The sequence below is a fragment of the Pistacia vera genome, unplaced genomic scaffold (assembly GCF_008641045.1).
Source record: "Pistacia vera cultivar Batoury unplaced genomic scaffold, PisVer_v2 Contig909, whole genome shotgun sequence".
In the NCBI taxonomy this organism is placed as follows: Eukaryota; Viridiplantae; Streptophyta; class Magnoliopsida; order Sapindales; family Anacardiaceae; genus Pistacia; species Pistacia vera.
The window spans coordinates 232158-251307 of record NW_022196789.1 but is presented as its reverse complement, the minus strand read 5'-3'; the positions used below and the strand labels follow the sequence as shown (position 1 = coordinate 251307).

General features: G+C 33.1%; 4 protein-coding genes across 4 annotated transcripts; 1 reads left to right on the top strand and 3 right to left on the bottom strand.

The window, feature by feature from the left end:
• Positions 1–1205: 1205 nt before the first annotated feature.
• LOC116119878 (5'-3' exonuclease-like) lies at positions 1206–2280 on the top strand. Its single transcript, XM_031405812.1, has 4 exons — positions 1206–1331; positions 1417–1485; positions 1782–1871; positions 2236–2280. The coding sequence occupies exons 1-4, from the start codon at positions 1206–1208 to the stop codon at positions 2278–2280; spliced, it is 330 nt and encodes a 109-aa protein (XP_031261672.1).
• On the bottom strand, positions 2277–3503 carry LOC116119877 (cysteine-rich receptor-like protein kinase 42). The gene is made up of 3 exons (XM_031405811.1): positions 3484–3503; positions 2604–2902; positions 2277–2503 (listed from the first exon to the last, which is right to left on the bottom strand). Exons 1-3 carry the CDS (start codon positions 3501–3503, stop codon positions 2277–2279), a joined length of 546 nt encoding a protein of 181 aa, XP_031261671.1.
• A 5094-nt stretch (positions 3504–8597) lies between these two features.
• Positions 8598–9881, bottom strand: LOC116119875. The gene is made up of 2 exons (XM_031405810.1): positions 9305–9881; positions 8598–9109 (listed from the first exon to the last, which is right to left on the bottom strand). Exons 1-2 carry the CDS (start codon positions 9879–9881, stop codon positions 8598–8600), a joined length of 1089 nt encoding a protein of 362 aa, XP_031261670.1.
• A 1646-nt stretch (positions 9882–11527) lies between these two features.
• LOC116119874 (cyclic nucleotide-gated ion channel 1-like) lies at positions 11528–17588 on the bottom strand. The gene is made up of 8 exons (XM_031405809.1): positions 17197–17588; positions 14276–14392; positions 13665–14184; positions 13283–13495; positions 12820–13100; positions 12604–12715; positions 12261–12497; positions 11528–12160 (listed from the first exon to the last, which is right to left on the bottom strand). The coding sequence occupies exons 1-8, from the start codon at positions 17586–17588 to the stop codon at positions 11528–11530; spliced, it is 2505 nt and encodes an 834-aa protein (XP_031261669.1).
• Between the last annotated feature and the right edge of the window lie 1562 nt (positions 17589–19150).

The window sequence follows — 19150 nt, the reverse complement described above, 5'->3', positions numbered from 1 at the left end:
AGAAGTGTAGCTTTCATTTTTCTTTTCTTTAAAAATAATGCTATACATATATCATTTTCATACAACATTTTTGATACAACATTATATGGCAAGATGTGATTGGGTGAAAGTTTAATTTTAATTTTAAATTAGCCAATCATATCTTGTCATATAATGTTATATGAGAAATATTATATGAAAATAATGTATGTGTAGTATTACTTTTTCTTTAATTAGGAAATTTGTTATTTTGGATTTTTTTTTTTTTAATAGTTAATTTGGCAATATAAATAGACTATTCTTTTTAGAGAGGAAGGTATAAATTTTTTGTAAACTAGTGTTTGATACCTGGTATCTCTTTTGGGCCTTTGAGAAATAACTCAATATTCTCCTTCTTCTTCATTCACTTTTATCAAGGAGGTGTATTTGGTTAACTATTGTGCTTATTTGACTTTGTAATGTCAGACCTGTGCTTCTTGTCAGGCATTTATATTAATGTCTGATAGTTATTTGAAAATGTAGGAAGTTATTTTCTCTGATTATTGTTTTTCTTTTTCCTTCTTATGGAGAGCAGGAAAGTTGCATCATGGTCATCTATCACATGCTGATGGCAATGGCGATTGGGTTTTAACTGTATTTTCAGCTCTGTCTCTTGTGAGTGATGTTTATTTTCAGTATCTTGTGACTTATTGTTAATAATTTTCAGTAACTATATTCACTGGCAAAGTACAGTAGATGGCTGTCATATTCATGGTAAAGTGGAATATTTCAGTAAAAGACTTCCATTTTACTATTTTGGTTCTTGGATATTGCTGGATTTGAAGCCACGCTAGTTTGATCATCGCTCTTAATCTAGTTTTGTTTCTCCTGTGGTCTATGAGAGAGGAAAGTTTCATGATTACTCCATAAATTTTTGTTCTGTACGTCTTCTAAGGATTAAAGCAGTTTGAAACTAGCGGATACAACGTCGATCTTTTATTACATAATGGTCAATCACATCTCTTTTCACCTTGACCTTTGTGCATTCGTCTATCTGTTATCATCACCCTTCCATTTCTGTATTGGTAATTTACTTCTTATTTTTAGTTTAAAATCACTTTAATATATGAAGTAAATTCATCGTTTTCCTCTTTATTTTATGGTTAGGTAGTACTAATATTTTAAACATATGATCACTCTCTTCGAAAGTGATTGGCTGATTATATATGCTTAAATTTTTTGAAGGCATGAATTTCCGTCATACTCTATATCCATCTTACAAGAACAACCGTCCCCCTACACCTGATACCATAGTTCAGGGGCTTCAATATTTGAAAGCATCCATCAAGGCTATGGCTGTTAAAGTGATTGAGGTAAACATCTAGTACCATGTATTCATAGGATTAGTTAATCTGATGGTTTGAGGCACTAATCATGAAACTTTATTATACAAGTCAGGTACCTCGTGTAGAAGCCGATGACGTGATTGGAACATTGGCTGTGAGGAGTGTTGATGACAGGTTCAAGGTAAGTATCTTAAACTATTTTGAATTTTCATATGGGAGTAATCCAAGGTTTTGTATCGGTTTCTATTGTATACACTCATCCTTGAGCATTTTGTTGCACAATTCAGAACGATACTATGGTTGTCTATAATTGTCTTTTCCACATGTGAAAGCAAGACACTATGTTGGTTTGAAAAGAAATTGGAACCAATGAAAACGATGTGCCAGTGTAACACTGTTTACTCATTGTATACTGTTATTGCATTTCACCCTTTATTGTTTCCTCTTCTTTTATTTATTTTTTTTTTTTTCTTACAGGTACGAGTCGTTTCCCCAGATAAAGATTTCTTTCAGATCCTCTCCCCCTCTTTACATCTTCTACGAATAGCACCACGCGGATTTGAGTTAGTACATATTCATTATACAAGTTTTCATTATTCTTTCTCTTCTAAAATTTGAAGTATGAAAATGAAGAAATCTTTTAATTTCCGGAACCTGTTTGGCTCTTCAACCATGTTTATAGCACGCCCGAGTGGATTTAACTGATTCTCACTAAATTAGAAACAAAAATCATAGTGTCTATTATTATCAGCATGGGGATATTACTTAATAGGAAAGACAAAATTTCTGTTTGGTACAGGTATGTAGCAACTAGCAAGTGTAATATATGTATCTTCTGTTTTGCGATTTATTTTACATTTTAAGTATGCATGTGATCTTTTGTTTTTATTTTTTATTTGAGTTTTATGACTTTGGGCTTTTGGTTATCCAGTATGGTTTCAAAGACGGATTTGTTAAATACATACCCACGGCTTAAAGATGGAGTAAAATATGAGACTTATCAGCAGTGAAATTCCTAGCAAGCCCGAAATCTGCAATCTTTGGAGTAAAATCTTCATTGAGAAGAATGTTGCTGCCTTTAATGTCCCTGTGGATTATTCTTTTTTCTGAACCTCCATGAAGATATGCAAGCCCCTCAGCAATTCCAATTATGATTTTAAGCCGCTTCTCCCAGTTTAGAAGTTTTGTTTTGTTGTTCTCTGCAACAAAAAGAAGAATTAGAATCACATTACAGTTCTTCTGTGTTTCTTGGATGAAATAATGACCTTAATGATTGATATGTGGAGAGTAAACAATTACCGAAAAGGAATTGATCAAGGCTCTTGTTTGGTACGTACTCATAAACCAGGAGGCTCTCAGGGCCTTCAATGCTACAACCCAGAAGTTTCACCAAGTTCTTGTGTTGAATTTTGCTGATTAAATTTACCTCATTGAAGAACTCATCGACCCACTGTCTCGTATTAAAAATCAGCCTCTTGACAGCCACAGATTTCCCATTTGGAAGAGTCCCCACGTACACAGAACCTGCTCCACCTTGGCCTAATTTCTTTGAAGCACTGAAATAATCTGTCGCCTTCTCGAGGCTCTCATATTTAAAACTGAAGCAATAATTTGGGCAAGATTATTTCGTTCTAGGTGATGTAAGGGAGAAGTAAATATATCAGAATGCTAATGCCAAAGGGAATTTATAAAAGCAATAATTTTGCACCTTCTTTCATCTTTTTATTCTTGTATAGCTTGCATAAGCTGCAAAGAGAAAGACCATGATGAATGCAGCCGTTGCCAAAGAAATGGCTGTGGTGATTCCGAGACCAGAAACTGCAAAACACGATAAAGTGCTTAGATCTTCGAGATCAACCAGATGAAATGAATTATATTTGTGCTGTAACAGAGAAGAATACAAGATCCTTAAACCCACACATGTAACGGGCAGGAACACAGGCATCAAAAGACAGTAAGAAGATGTTTGGTTGCTGAGTAAATCATGGAAAATAAAATAAGATTTTGAACATTTGCAATTGATTATTCAAGTTCTAATGCAAACAATTTCGGTCAATTAACTTAAAATTCAAAACTCTGCATTCTCAACACCCAAATAACCAAAGAAAATACCAAGAAACTCTAATCAAAACTAAAAAATTTCAGGGAAATTAATATAGAATTCATCACTAATACTCACATTGCTATATTTCTTGTCATTTTTATCTCTTGTTTAATTTCTTTGAACAATATTATACTTACAACTAAGTCACACAATCAAACAAAAAACAAGGATAAAGTAGTCATTTTACATAAATTTTATGTAATTTTTATCTGGTTATATGATTCGGTTGTATAGTTTGATTGTAAACAAAACATTGTTGAATTTCCTTTTGCCTCTTTTGTTATTTCCTTATGTATTTGGGCTTTTGACACATGTTTATCTTTCAATGGTAATTAATATTTTTTAATGTCTTTTTTTTTTTTACTTTATATAATAAGATAGATTTATATTTATACCCTTTTATAAAACTATATTTTAAATGGTCTGATATGGTTAAGTGTCATATTTTTGCCATTTATAAACTTATGTCCCTTCTTAATTGTTTTTATAAACACAGTATCCCTTTGTATGAAAGTCTTTCTTTTCAACACTTAAGATTAGTCGACTGAAAAGGGAGAATGACATGTTCCCACCCAAGGTTTGGCGAAATGACATTTTCTCATATGTCAAGTTTCAAAATGACGCTTTCCCACCCCTCGTTAGGTTCTATTAGTATTTTTTGTTAATATTTGACTAAAAAGACTAAAATATCCTTAAATAGTATATTTCTTAATTAGTTTATTATAAATTAAAATTTTATTCAGTTAAAGTCTTTACTCGATTATTTATTAGTTCAAGTGTAAATATACATTTTTTTTTTGTTTATTTAATTAATTAAGAATATTGATTTTCTATGTTAATTAGTAAAAATGAAAAATATTATAAATTTACTAAATTATTGAGCAATAGTGATAGGATATTGATGACATTATAAATAAATAAATATTAAGGTCATTTAACATTAAACAATTCCATAACATTAGTCTTAACTTTTTAGGTAAGGTTAACTATTTTTTCTTTTTTAACTTTTTAATATTTGACTTTTAACTAATTAAAAATAATAAAAATTTGCAAAGTCAAATATTTAAGGGGATTTTCGTTTTTTCACTAAAATATTAACGTAAAACATAACAAAACTTAATAAAGGTTGGGAAAGTGTCAGTTTGAAACTTAAAGCTTAGGAAAGTGTCGTTTCACCAAACCTTGGGTGGGAAAATGTTGTTCTTCTGATTGAAAACATAAAATTTCCTATTTATGTAACTTTTAATATGCTAATTTAAATACTCACTCCTAGGCTTGGGCCTGGGGTGGCCATGGCGCCATTGTATATATATGTCTCAAGTTCAAATTTACCTCAATAAAAAATAAATTCAAATTTCCTAGTGAAGGGGCTTAGAGCATCTCCAAATGATTTTTTATATGAGTCAAACTCTCTATTATAAAGAGTTAATGCATAAAAACAAGAGTCCAATATACTCTTTATTCTTTAAATATAAATTAAAGAGTGAGTTTGACTCTCCACATCTAGAGAGTCAAATCTCACTCTTTATCATAATTTTAATGAATTAAATTACAAGTTTCAATATATTTTATTTATTAATTCTCTCTCTTATTAATTTTTTTTTTTTTTTTTTGAAAAATTGTTTTTCCTCCCCCCACAATGGTCTTTTGAGTTATCTATATATTCATGTTCTGTTTTCTTTTCTCTAAAACATGAATTTTCAAGCTGGTAGTGATGGAAATTTGTATATTGGTTCCACTCTGTGGCGGACCCAAGATTTTTGTCCAGGGGAGCCTCTTGCTCCGCCACTGTTTGCCAATCAATTGGTGAAAACATAAGAAAATAACATCCAATTCACAAGGAAACACAAGAAAATTATTACGTAGAAAAACCTCTTCAATGTGAAGAGATAAAAAAATCACGGGAATCTAACAATCCACTTAAATCCAATAAAATCAAAAAAGTTTATTGATGCGTATTTTTAACAAACATACAAATGTAGCAAGTGTACTAGTCGCAAAAAGTAATAAACTAATAAGTAGAGTATCGTTCCGACGAGGATAGTGTTACTAAGCACCGATTTCTCTAGTTTAAGTCATAATTGAAGCAACAATAAATTGGATTGATGGAAAATTAACGAACTAAATACAATTTAAGAAAATATAAATGAATGATAATGAAATTAAAGCAAAACCCAACAATTTAACTAATTAAACAAAATGCTAAAAAAAATGCTAGGGTGTTGATTTCACCTAGATACGCTAACACAGATCATAGATTCTATTACCCAAGTTCTAATTCCTTGATTGAAAATGGAATTCCCTAAGTTGTAAAAAATACCTTCTCCAACTATATCTTCCTACTTATCCCTATTAAGCTTCCGCACCCCACAAAATGAAGATTAATAGTTCAAATTTCAAAGTCTTTTAAGCTTTATGGAATTCTGTCTAGATTTCATAAATCGCTAAACCTATCTCTAGCGTTTGCTTAATCTACGGTTTTTATCCCAAGAGGCGCAATCACAAATCACTTCTCAGTCTCATTGTGAACAACATACATTTGAATGGTGATCAAGCATCTAAAAGTCATTAAGCAAAGAGATAAACACTCAATCATAAAATTAAAACTCAAAGTAAATCAATTCATATAAATTTGAATCATTGTATCAAGGTTACATCAAACCCTAGCTAAACAACTCAGTTCATACTCAAAAACAAAATAAAATAACAAAAACAAACTGAATCAAGATTCATCATTGAAAAACAAGCAAAATATGGAGAAATCTTCTCTAATTTGAAGCTCAAATCTTCAATAATCTTCTCCTTCCAAGAGCTGCCTTCCAAATAACGAACCAAGACCCTTTTTCTTTCATTTTCGTGCTAATTTATACCTCTTTCACTTAAGGGCCAAGCCCTAGCAAGCCAAAACTTGTCGTTTTATTTTTTACATCTGACGCAGTTTCGCCGCGACGAAGCTTTTTCCTTGCCACATTGAGAATATTTTGGGCCAAAGTTGAGCATGAATAAGTCTGAATATGGAAAAGTCTTAAACATATTAATTGTAGCCCTTTAAATTATCTTTGTACTCGTTCAAGAATCAGCACAATCCAAGGTCTACAGCTCAAGTTATGACAGAAATACTGAAGCACGTCCAAAGACGTTTTTCTTCAGTTTCCAACATACTGTTCACGATTTCAAGCCAAGTTTTCACCCTTCTCCAGTCAGAATTAGGAAAAACCCAAATCATGAAAGTTGTAGCTCTACTTCTTAGCTTTCCAAAGCTTCTAAAATCAGGTCATTCTGAGTTTCCAACCTCAAGTTACGCAATTTACGCTCAAAACTGTCATTTATGTTCAAAATCATCGTTTAGGCCTGCAAATACAAATTAATAGAATTAGGTAGTAATTATGACCCAAATTGTATAAGAAGTATCCTAAATCATATCGAAAATCAATGCAAAATCATAGGAAAAAATAGGATTATCATTTACAACAACCACAAATCCACTAAAAATATTCTACACAAATTTAAAGTTTAATCACAACTCTAACAAAAATAAAATACACAAAGGTTTACAAAAATATGGATTACAATCACTCCAAATCCAGATCTGCATGTAAATGGGAAGTTGGGAATTGGGGAAGAAAAACTTGAATATAAAAAAGATAAAACCAAACTTTTTAATTTTTTAACTTTTAACTTTTTTTTTTTGTCTTTTAAAAAAACTTTTCAAATTTTTTTTTAAAGTTGAGGGCCTGGGTACGCCCCTGGTTCCACTGAAAATCCTCAATTTTCAACCCAACTTTCAAACTCTGATGATATATCTATTTTCATCAATATTGAAGAATCTCATTTATCTACTCCAGTTGAATCTAACTCTAAAAGATCACGTGGCGGCAACTTTACTACAGAAGAGGATCTTCTTATTGTGTCAGCATGGCTTAATACTAGTTTAGATGTTGTGCAAGGAAATGAACAGAAACATAAAACATATTGGGCACGATTGTGGGAGTACTTCCATAAATACAAAAATTTTGAATCTGAACGTACACAAGTTTGTTTGATGAACCGTTGATCAACAATTCAACTAGCTACAAACAAATTTTGTGGATGCTATGCTCAAGTTGAATCAAGAAACCAAAGTCGCATCAATGAACAAGACAAGATATTTATTATTTTATATTTTAGAAATATATTTATATTATTCACACTTTTTTAGTTTGTATTTTTTTTTTCTTTTCCAGATTGCTAATGCAAAATTGCTATACCAAGAACTAAATAAAGGTAAATTCCAATTTGAGCATTGTTAGATTGTATTGAGACTTCGGCCGAAATGGAAGGAAAATTGCCAAAAGAAAAAACCGATAAAAAAGAAAGACAAAAGTCCTACTCTTACATCAGAGACTCAAGTGAATTTTAGAGATGACAACATTACAAGTCCTGACTTTGTGGACATAGAGAGACCACCTGCAAGGAAAGCTGAAAAAGACAGAAAGAAAAGGAAGGGCAAAGATATGGAAAATGACTCAACAGGTTCATATGTGAACTTATTACAAGAAATGAGAGACAAAAAGAGGCAATTCAATGAAAAGAAATAAGAATTATTTGAAAAGGCATATATTCAAGGACAAGAGAGACTTGCTTATGAGCAAGAAAAGCTGTGATTAGAACAAATGAAGGAGGATGAAAGGATAATGGCTATAGATCCAGCTGGGATGCCTCAAATGCTTGCAAATTTTTATATTCAACGTCAAAATGAAATCAATGAAAGGAGATCTAAAAATTGCTAAATTTTAGTTTTGGTGGTTGAAGCTCTGTTATGCTTATTAGTAAAAAAAAAAAAAAAAAAAAAAATGCTAATTTTGGTGGTTAAAGCTCTGTTGTTGTTGTGGTGGTTTTGCTTTTTAGTTTCTTTCAGGTTTATTTCTACAGTTTTCTTGCTGCTCTGTTCTTTCTCTTTCAATCATGCCATAACTCTTGGTCAATTTTGCTTTGGCCTCTTTTATAAAGTTTGTTTTTTCAATCATGTTGTAACTCTTGGTCAAATTTGCTTTGGCCTTTTTTATAAAGTTTGTTTGTTTGCTTGCTAAAAAAAAAAAAAAATAGTCTTGCAGAAAACAAATTTAGGCACTAAAAGCAGATTGAATGCACTAGCAGCATGCCACAAAAGTAACCTATGCTACAAACACCATTAGCACGAAACTAAAAAGTTATATATGACTTCCATGTAATTTCCATATATGCTCGATTAGGTCTTGTTGTAGTTGAGAATGAATATCTCTATCCCTAATGCGACGATGACATTGAACAAATTCCAAAAGCTTTGTTGTCTGCTCGTGCGAAATTGATATGTCTGGATTGACATCAAATGCATCATAATTATAATTTAAATTTTTAACATGTCTTTCATCTTCAACAATCATGTTGTGTAATATGATGCAAGCTTTCATAATGTCCTTTAGAGTTTCACGATGCCACAAAAGTGCTGGTCCACGGACAATGGCAAATCTTGCTTGCAACACTCCAAATGCTCGTTCAACATCTTTTCTTGCTGACTCTTGAGCTGCAGCAAATTGTTTGTGTTTATGACTTTGTGGAAATGGAATTGTTTTCACAAATGTTGACCATGAAGGATATATACCATCAGCAAGGTAGTATTCCATTGTATAGTCATGACCATTGATTGAATAGTTAGCTAGTGGAGCTCGTCCTTCAACAAGTTCTGTAAATAAAAAAGATCGCTCTAAAGCATTTATGTCATTATGTGATCCTTGTATTCCAAAGAATGCATGCCATATCCAAAGATCATATGAAGCTATAGCTTCAAGAACTATAGTTGGTTCACGAACATGGCCAACATACATCCCCTTCCAAGCAACTGGACAATTTTTCCATTTTCAATGCATACAGCCAATACTTCCTAACATTCCAGGAAACCCACGACTGTCATCTTCTTTGAACAGTCTATCAATATCAATTTTGTTTGGAGATCTCATGTACTTCTCCGAAAAAATTGAAACTATTGCTTTAACAAATTTTTTAAGACTTTCAACTGCAGTGCTTTCACCAATCCTTACATATTCATCAACATAATCTGCTGCAACTCCATATGCAAGCATCCTTAATGCAGCAGTGATTTTTTGGAGAGAAGACAAACCCAAAAATCCAACAGCATCCCTTTTTTGAACAAAATATGGGTCATAAGCTTCTACAGCAGATTGAATACGAAGAAAAAGAGATTGACTCATTCGAAACCTCCTTCGAAATAAATTTGGAGAATAGACAGGATTTTCTCCAAAGTATTCATGAAAAAGCTTGTGATGCCCATGAACTCTATCACGCCATATATAGGCATGACCATAAACTGAACCGCGATGTGGTGATGTCCTCCTTCTTTTATTAAGCAACTCTCCTATGGCAGATATTGTCAACTCCAAATCATCATCTGAATCAGAATCATCAAGAATAACACTGACTAAACTAGTAGAAAGCATGGCGTAATGGAAAGGAAAAGAGGTGGAAAGATTGTGCAGGAGAAGATGGAATTGATCAATTGAATATAAAAGGAACATTTTAACTTACAAAGAAAAATGAAGGGAAAGTAATAAAATATAAAGAGGGAAATTTAGGAAAAGGAAAAGAGGGAAAAAATTAAAATCATAAATGCTTTATGGGAAAATTCAAAATAAATAATTAAAATTTAAAAAGTACATTGGACTTAAATAAAAATTTTGCTCTTTATATTTAGAAATCAATAAAGATATTCTTTATTTATAAGAAATATGCTCTTTAAAATAAAGAGCACCATTAGAGGTGCTCTTATAAAACTATATTTTAAATGGTCTTGTATGGTTAAGTGTCATATTTTTGTCATTTATAACTTATGTCCCTTCTTAATTGTTTTTATAAACACAGTATCCCTTTGTATGAAAGTCTTTCTTTTCAACACTCAAGATTAGTCGACTGAAAAGGGAGAATGACATGTTCCCATCCAAGGTTTGGCGAAATGACATTTTCCCACATGTCAAGTTTCAAAATGATACTTTCCCACCCTTCGTTAGGTTCTATTAGTATTTTTTGTTAATATTTGACTAAAAAGATGAAAATATCCTTAAATAGTATATTTCTTAATTAGTTTATTATAAATTAAAATTTTATTCAATTAAAGTCTTTACTCGATTATTTATTAGTTCAAGTGTAAATATACAATTTTTTTTTTGTTTATTTAATTAATTAAGAATATTGATTTTCTATGTTAATTAGTAAAAATGAAAAACATTATAAATTTACTAGATTATTGAATAATAGTGATAGGATATTGATGACATTATAAATAAATAAATATTAAGGTCATTTAAAATTAAATAATTCTATAACATTAGTCTTAACTTTTTAGGTAAGGTTAACTATTTTTTCTTTTTTGACTTTTTAATATTTGCCTTTTAGCTAATTAAAAAATAATAAAAATTTGTAAAGTCAAATATTTAAGAAAATTTTCTTCTTTTCACTAAAATATTAATGTAAAACATAACAAAACTTAATGAAGGGTGGAAAAGTGTCATTTCACCAAACCTTAGGTGGGAAAGTGTCATTTCATCGTTCTTATGATTGAAAACATATTAAATTTCCCATTTATGTAACTTTTAATATGCTAATTTAAGTAGTCACTCCTAGGCCCGGGCCTGGGGTGGCCATGGCGCCATTGTATATATATGTCTCAAGTTCAAATTTACCTCAATAAAAAAAAAATCCAAATTTCCTGGTGAAGGGGCTTATTACATATGTGCGAGTCTCCTTATGGGTTGGTACGTGTCTTTGTGTGTCTGTTTGTTTCTGTTAATTGTCCTGTAAAAATCTTTTATTATGGTCTAATCAAAGTCAGACCTATCAATCTTAGTAGGCCCAATAATTAGAAATTCGTTACATCACGATGTTAAAACTATAATTATAAATTCTAATGAAAATAGATGACATAAATTTCCACAAAAGTGGGAAAAAAAAAAAGGTATTTGAGAAGTTAATTCAAGATCCCAAAATAATAATATTCTACATTCAGCAATGAGCATAATTTTATACTTCTCATACAAAACTTGGCCTATTAATAGAAGACCAGGCATGTAAACCACAAGAACTGACCAATCTATTGTTCTTCAACCATGGTCTCAGGCCTGCTTACTGGTGAGACAATGTTGGTTGCGTTCTCTTCGACGATGTGATATTCGGTAAAGTGTTGCCAGCCACTGAACTCCATTTCTTGGGTAGACCTTCGCGAGTTCCTTCTTGTATGATGGCGGCGCCAAGCATCTTGTATGATTCGAGCTGCCTGAGTCATCAAGTGATTCAAGTTCAATCCAGAAGAGCTGGAAAGCTGGTGCTTAATGAACACATTTTTCAAGTCATCCGCCATAATAGTGAAAGCTTCAACTTTTGTAAGTGCTTGAATAGTTCTAGTTGAAATAGGGAGGTTGGATAAAGAGGGATAACCCAGAGCCCAGGCAACAAGTTCCTCACCACAGAAGTCTCCATCTTGAAGAAAATGTTTTTTCCTTCTGTTACCATCATTATCTCCGAGATTATCAGTGTTCAAAGAGGCAGAACCTGTTGTTCTATCCTTGGAATTGTATGTCCATATTTTTCCTTGCACAACAAAGAACATTTCATCAATTGGGTCTCCCTCTCGAATAATGTGAGTCCGCTTAATGTAGAAAGCTGGCTTTACACAATCACACAATGAGTCTAATGTTGCTTCATTTAACTTCTTAAACTCCTCTACCTTGATAAACATTCAAGAATAAGAATGAGATAACTTAACTATTATTAGTGTAGATTGAAATCTAAAGGTGAATTACATCTACTGTGACAAAGGAACTCACTTTCTTTAGAAGGTCTAAGCAGAGTTCGCGTTTTATGTTCCTTCTGAGGACCTTGGGAAGATTATTGAGCAAATTTTCTACATCAACGCCACTGGTTTCTCGCCATAAGTATCTCTGGTATTTCTTAACTTGGTCTTGGAGATTCCCAGAGAGCTTTCGGAAGGGCATCCATTGGTCTATCTCTAGCCCTTTTATTCTCATCTCTTCTGATCTTGCAGTCCTGGACTGCAGATATATCTGTTCCAAAGGAACCATATTTTATAGAAATTAAACTTGACCATGCTTCATCTTAAGCATATAAAAAATAATGGAGAGATAAAAAGAAGAAAAAATATATACCAACCTGCATATTACCAATGAGAAAGAGAAACAACACCAAGCCAGAGATGGTAATTGAAATTGCAAATAAGTTATCCAAAGCATAAGTACTAGCTGGAAGATTTTGACCAAAAGAACTGCCAAAAAATGAATGTAGTTGTAAAATGTCAAGCATTAATTAAAAAACAAAAAAACTTCACCGTCCCAAAAATAAGAAAAGTATATATCATATAAAACAAACCTAAGGTTTTGCAGGCCCCAACGGAAACAATGCAAGAACTTTTGGGGAAAATCTGTCACCTCGACTATACCAAACTGAAGAGCATCGTGAAATATTCCAAAATCATATAAAGTTGTATTTTGAGTTTTTGTAGGGCAAAAATCATTTAGAAATGAGTAGTCTCCTAAATTGTCATCACAGTAAAAAGAACCAAAATGGCATCTGGTACGATTTATGCAAGCTTTACTCCAGCATACAGTCTCTCTGTCTATGGCAAAAAAGTACCATAAGGCTCCAAATACCTAAAAGACCAGCAAGTCACTCATTGATCAGAACGATATGCCAAATTGATAAACAATTGTATGCCCAGTACAGTATATTAATTTCTGCCTCTACTAAAACTTGGTAAAGCATTTGCAATTAAATGCAACAGGAAGCTAAAAACTTTATGAATCATGCGAGCAGTAGGTAAAATTCAACTTACATGACCAGCAAACATGTAGAGAAGAAGATTGAATGCAGCTTTGAGCCATGTAGCTCCAGCAAGTTTGCCTGAAGTCCTTGTAGCTTTGGTAAACAATGGGTAAATTCTGATAACCCTTGGCACATATTGAAAAAGAACAGAAAATTTCAACAACTTCATTGCAATAAAAGATTCCGAGCCTCTAATTGTTGGAACTATAATTAAGATCACAACCTGGGCAGAACATTAGCAAATTTAGAGTTCATTAAAGATACTGGTTGCAAACTTGCAATCTTGAACTATAATTAATGACCATTTTAAATATCCAACAAGTTAGCGTAGAAAATAACTCATGTAATCCTCATCACATAGAAAACTTAATCTATAACACATTCTGCTTTACCTGTGGTAGGGGAAGAATGGCGAGAAGTTCCACTAGGAAGAAGCAAAGGAAACGTTTCCTTGCATTTTTTTGTGAATTATCTCCTCCACAGTTTGACCAAGGAGCAAAAAGGTTCCTAGGCATGCGGATGATATAAATTATATAAAAGAAGTCAAAGACAGAACGCAAAACACTAGCTGTAATCCCCAATGTTTTGTCTAATCCAATGCATTTTTTAAGATCATTGATCACAGGAATGTAAAAAAACAGAGGATCCAATAAGCTTGCAATCACACACAAACTAAGACAAATCCACTTCCCGAATGGCCCCTGTGGATCAAGGATTTTCTTCACACAAAGCAAGTGTTTGACCACCATATTCTGATGTCTAGATTTTGGTAGTTCTCTAATTCTCCTAGACCCTGGAATTTCAGCATCAGAATTTGGCCCTCTTTGGAACTCCCTTGAAACTGAGACTGTTCTATTTCTAAGTTCTCCAGAATATTTTCNAACTAAGACAAATCCACTTCCCGAATGGCCCCTGTGGATCAAGGATTTTCTTCACACAAAGCAAGTGTTTGACCACCATATTCTGATGTCTAGATTTTGGTAGTTCTCTAATTCTCCTAGACCCTGGAATTTCAGCATCAGAATTTGGCCCTCTTTGGAACTCCCCTGAGACTGTTCTATTTCTAAGTTCTCCAGAATATTTTCTTGCTGTACCTTCCTCTAAATTCAAGTCCACAGACCTGAACAAAGCATAAAGTCAGTTTGAAGCTCAGTTTCTGGCTGTATCCATATGCATTAATCATTAAAAGAACATTGCCATTAAAGAATTAAAATAAATAAATAAATAAAAAGCTTTTTAAAGAGCTCAATCAAAGGCTTAATACAGAATTTACTCTTCTTCAATAGTCCAGAACTTGGCCAAGAAAATGTGATCTAGAACTAAAATGGCAGTTTCAAGTACATTATGGAGCAATATAATAAACAATCACTTACATGTTAAAAAATGTTGAAGAAGAAAACTTTTGATTTCTACAAATTTGGCTTGGCAAACTTCCTTATATAGTAAATTTATGAACAAAATTTTAGGGTGGGTTTAGGTTTCTTGGAGGGGTAATGGTCCTCCAAATGGTATTGTGGGCCAAAGACTTTTCTTAAGTCATAAAGGAGAAAGGGTGCAGCAATCATTGTGTCGTCATTTAATGTCTAACGTTATTGACAAGCATGCGACTAAGACTGACAGCACTGTTCCCTTTTTAGCAAAGTTGTTTAAGTGCTTGCTTTGAAAAAATCCTTAGCGTTTGTTATTGATAACAGAGTTTTCTTGACTCTCATTCTGAGTAATGACCAAAACCACCAGTATCTGAACAGTTTAGAGTTCATAATTGGCAAAAAAATTTCTTTAGCCCGATCTCATGTGCATTCAATCAATGGGGACTTACCTCATCAACCTATATGTGATTTGTACACATCTTAGTTGGAAAGATTTTCTCTCATAACTGATATGAAGTTATACTTATAAAAGACCATGTTTAATTTGAAGTAAGTAGATATATACTCCTAATGATTATGACTAATGCAAATATAAAGCAGGTACTTTATAAGTTAAGAGCATGTAGAAAGTACATCTAGCTGTGAAAGATTGTGCCTTTACTTGATGGAACCTGAGAGGAAGGGCCAAAACGTCAATTTGGCGTTACAACACAGTTTCCTCCCTTTTCATGCAGTGAGAGATACGCAAGATTAAGAAATTTCTTGACACTTAGTTTGCCCCAGCTGTGCCTTCCTCTACACTCAAGACAGAATCCTGAACAAAAACATGAAAGATGATCAATTTATGCCTGTGTCCATATGCATTCTCTAAACGTGTCAATCACGCTATAAAATGTACAAAATAGCTCACCTAAAGGCTACCTACAAGGTCTTCACCATTCTTCAACTGGTGCAAAATTACCGAATTCCATGAATACCATTTAGCAATACGCTAATTAAATAACTTATTTGATATAAACTTAAAAATTCTAGTAGAAGTTAACTGTGGATGTCTGCAAACAGACCCAGGTTTTGGGTTTATAAACAGAATTAGTGACTCGACCTTGTGCATTAACATTTAAAGTTAGATATTCTGATTTTTCAGCACTTACCATTAGAGTCAAACTCAGTGCAATAAAGTTTATTGTATCCTCAAGGACAACAATCCCTTCAAAGAAGTCGCATGTTGTGTGTTTTACGGGGCACTGGGGCTCACTGGATACAAGGACAACAATCCCTTCAAAGAAGTTGCAATTTGTGTGTTTTACGGGTCACTGGGGCTCACAGAGTTAACACTGCAACCTCCGTTGGGGTATTTGTCCCGACAAGCCTGGCCCGGTGATCTTTCCGACGCAAAAGAGAAATCTTGTGTCCGAAAAGACAACATTTCCGGTGGTGTTTGCAAAAAAAAAGTTTACTTCAGGATCCTGTATAATTATAGAACTGTTAGGTCATTTATGTTGGAGATGAACTTATATTTAGACACCATTCACAGCATGAGCTTATTTACATGAAAGCACAAAATAGGATACTAGAAATTCCGAATATCGTCTATATGGATAGTCATATATACATCAGCTCACCAAAATTTTAAATGAAAAATGCCAACACTAATATAACATAACATATCATACATGCTAAATAAACATATTTTGATCTCAATTTTACAAGGCAATCCTATCTAGTTTTGAGTTTAAACAAAAACATATTACTGGTCAGCTAAGAATTTAATAAAATACTTTGTAAGTAATTCCCTAAATACCTTATTTGAGGACTTAATGAACAAATACTATATAAAAGCAAGAAAGATAAGTGTACTCAAATATTGCTGTAACCTCTAGAATAGCAGACTGAGGAGCATCATTTTTGTTAACATGATTGATATCTTTCTAGAAACATGTGGCAAGCGACTTGAAGCTAGCGATCAGATGAGCTAGATGAGTAAAGCTGCGATGTGAAGCAAATGTTCTCTAAGCATGTGTCTTAATGAACATGCAATTTGGATGTAGCACCAGAGGGTAATGCGATCCGGAAACAATACAAGAAAGTGTCCAATCAACCTAATCAGAGCATGAAGTGACTTGTCAGAGGAAGGTTAGAGCCATCATTGTTGAATGTTATTATGGATAAGACTGCCAAATGTCAAACTGGTTAGGAATGTTTGGCTCAAAATTTTGACAATGTGTAAAAGTGACTTAGCGTTTTAAATTTGTCTGTAGTCTACGATTAGCATTTAATACTCTATAGAATAGGCATTTAAAAGACACAATCAATTATGTGTTTAGGCTGTATATAATCAATGTTTGAATTAATATCGGGTCAGTCTGGTCTGAATTTTTAACAGAAGAGTGAAATTATATTAACTATATTACCAAACACAGAAAGGCTTCAAGGAATTCTACTAAACTAGGCCTCAAGTAATTTCTAAGAGTTCTTCTTCAGGAAGAAGAACAATTTTTCGAAGTGATCTTCTCCATCTACATTCTGCCACAATATGCTTCCCAGGGAAACCAACCTGAAACTTTCAGAAAACAAGGTGAAGGCCAAACTCGACAAAGTTGAAGCCATAGAAACCATTGAGATTACGAAGTAAAACCTGCGAAGTATTGCAAGCTGTGGCTTGTTCCTTATCAATGACGCACCAAAAGCACCAGTGAAGCAGAACATGACGAAAATCATAAGAGCATCAAAACCATATGGTTTACAAACGGTTTCTTGATTATTATGGTGAAGCAGCCGTAGAAGAGAAGCAGCAAGTATGGAAAAGCACAGACTATAATTTTCCCTGTTGTTCATTTGGATTTCTTTGCTTGGAATAACATTGATAGACTTAGAAGAACCCTGGATCGAAAGAACTTTAAGGGGGCGTTTGGTTGGCGGTAATGTCAGATTATTGGATAATGTCATCTTATATTACTTGATTACCACGTTTGGTTGTCAAGTAATATAAGATTCCGGTAATCTTCAAATACCAATAGTAGTTATAATTAGTAATATTAGAGGTAATCTGATTACCTCAATTTTCTTAGGTATTCTGAGATTACCAGGGTTATTTTTTTTTTTTTTTTTTTTTACAATTTTATCCCTTATTAATAAAGTTTTGGATAATAATGCCCTCATTTTAAAATAAATTTACATTAATATCCTATTTCAATTTTACCCTTGTTTAACTAAAATTTTGGACAATAATGTCTTTATATTTAAAACAATTTACAGATCACCACTGCCACTCAGCCGCCGCCACCACTGCCACCCAGCCACCGCCGCCGACAACGGCCAACCACCAGGGATCGCAGCCGAAAAGTTGTTGGAGTCCCTAAAAAAGAATGAGTTTCGGTGGGAGGCTCCGATATGGCTGTTTCTGACCATATTGATAGCCGAAAAGGGCCATATCAGGCCAGATCTATGGAACTTGCCATTTACAGCCAGATCCCTGGCCATTAACGACCAGATTTGGGCAAGATCTGGCTGTTAATAGCCATATCTATTCTGGCCGGAATAGATGTGGCCGTTAATAGCTAGATCTTGCCCAGATCTGGCTGATAATGCCTAGGGATCTGGCCATTAACCGCCAGATCTGGCCTAATATAGCCGTTTTCGGCCATCAATATGGCTAGAAACGGCTATAGCAGAGCCTTTTGGTCACTGTGAGCTACTGATGGGACTTTCGGAGACTTCCGGCTGTGGTTTGCGGTGGCAGCAGGAGGTGGGGGTGATTTCATAATAAATTAAAATTTTATATAAGCGGGGGTGTTTTCACTAAATTTGAAATATTGGGGGTTAAAAAAATTATTCAAAAATTAATAATAAAAATAATATTAAATTAATATTTGAAATGAGGACAATTTAGTAGTTTAAATAACATACCCATCAATTTATTTCCCATAACCAAACATATTAATATAACATACCCACCAACTAACCAAACACATTTTCCTAAAGATTCTCAGTAATCTTCCAAGGTAATCTATCTTTCTAGTAATCCAACATTCCCAGTAATCTAACATTCATTAACCAAACGCCCCCTAAGAGCCATCTTCGCCTTCTAAATATGAGTCAGTTTCGGTTTGGTGGAATGATAAAGAAAACATAGTTAAGAGTTGCTTTTTTTGATGGTGGTGTTTGTGAGATTATATAGATGCAAAATAAATAAGATTAGATCAAGTTTCAATTTTAAACTTTCAAGTTATTATCTGCTAATTAAGCCTTGTTACATCCACCTTGGTTTATCTTTTAGGGTATAAGATATTATATTTCTGATTTTATCAAATACTATGATTTTCAATTTTTTTACATTTAGATTTTTTTTTTTTCAAGTTTTGGGATAAATGTTTTGGTTTTTTTTTTTTTTTTTTTTTTGTTTTTTTTTAATTTTTTGCACAGCTTATCTAGTGAAACTATTTATTTTAATGATATTTGTCATTATATCTTCTGTTGATAAGTATAGTTTCTGGATTGATATATCTTTT

Coding starts and splice junctions, on each gene's coding strand:
- LOC116119878 (XM_031405812.1), top strand. CDS start 1,206: ATGAATTTCCGTCATACTCTATATCCATCTTACAAGAACAACCGTCCC. Junction 1,332..1,416: donor TGGCTGTTAAAGTGATTGAG/GTAAACATCTAG, acceptor TATACAAGTCAG/GTACCTCGTGTAGAAGCCGA. Junction 1,872..2,235: donor CACCACGCGGATTTGAGTTA/GTACATATTCAT, acceptor TTGGTTATCCAG/TATGGTTTCAAAGACGGATT.
- LOC116119877 (XM_031405811.1), bottom strand. CDS start 3,503: ATGACAAGAAATATAGCAAT. Junction 2,903..3,483: donor ATGACAAGAAATATAGCAAT/GTGAGTATTAGT, acceptor TTATTGCTTCAG/TTTTAAATATGAGAGCCTCG. Junction 2,504..2,603: donor CCTTGATCAATTCCTTTTCG/GTAATTGTTTAC, acceptor TTTTTGTTGCAG/AGAACAACAAAACAAAACTT.
- LOC116119875 (XM_031405810.1), bottom strand. CDS start 9,881: ATGCTTTCTACTAGTTTAGTCAGTGTTATTCTTGATGATTCTGATTCA. Junction 9,110..9,304: donor GTTTCCTGGAATGTTAGGAA/GTATTGGCTGTA, acceptor TTTTATTTACAG/AACTTGTTGAAGGACGAGCT.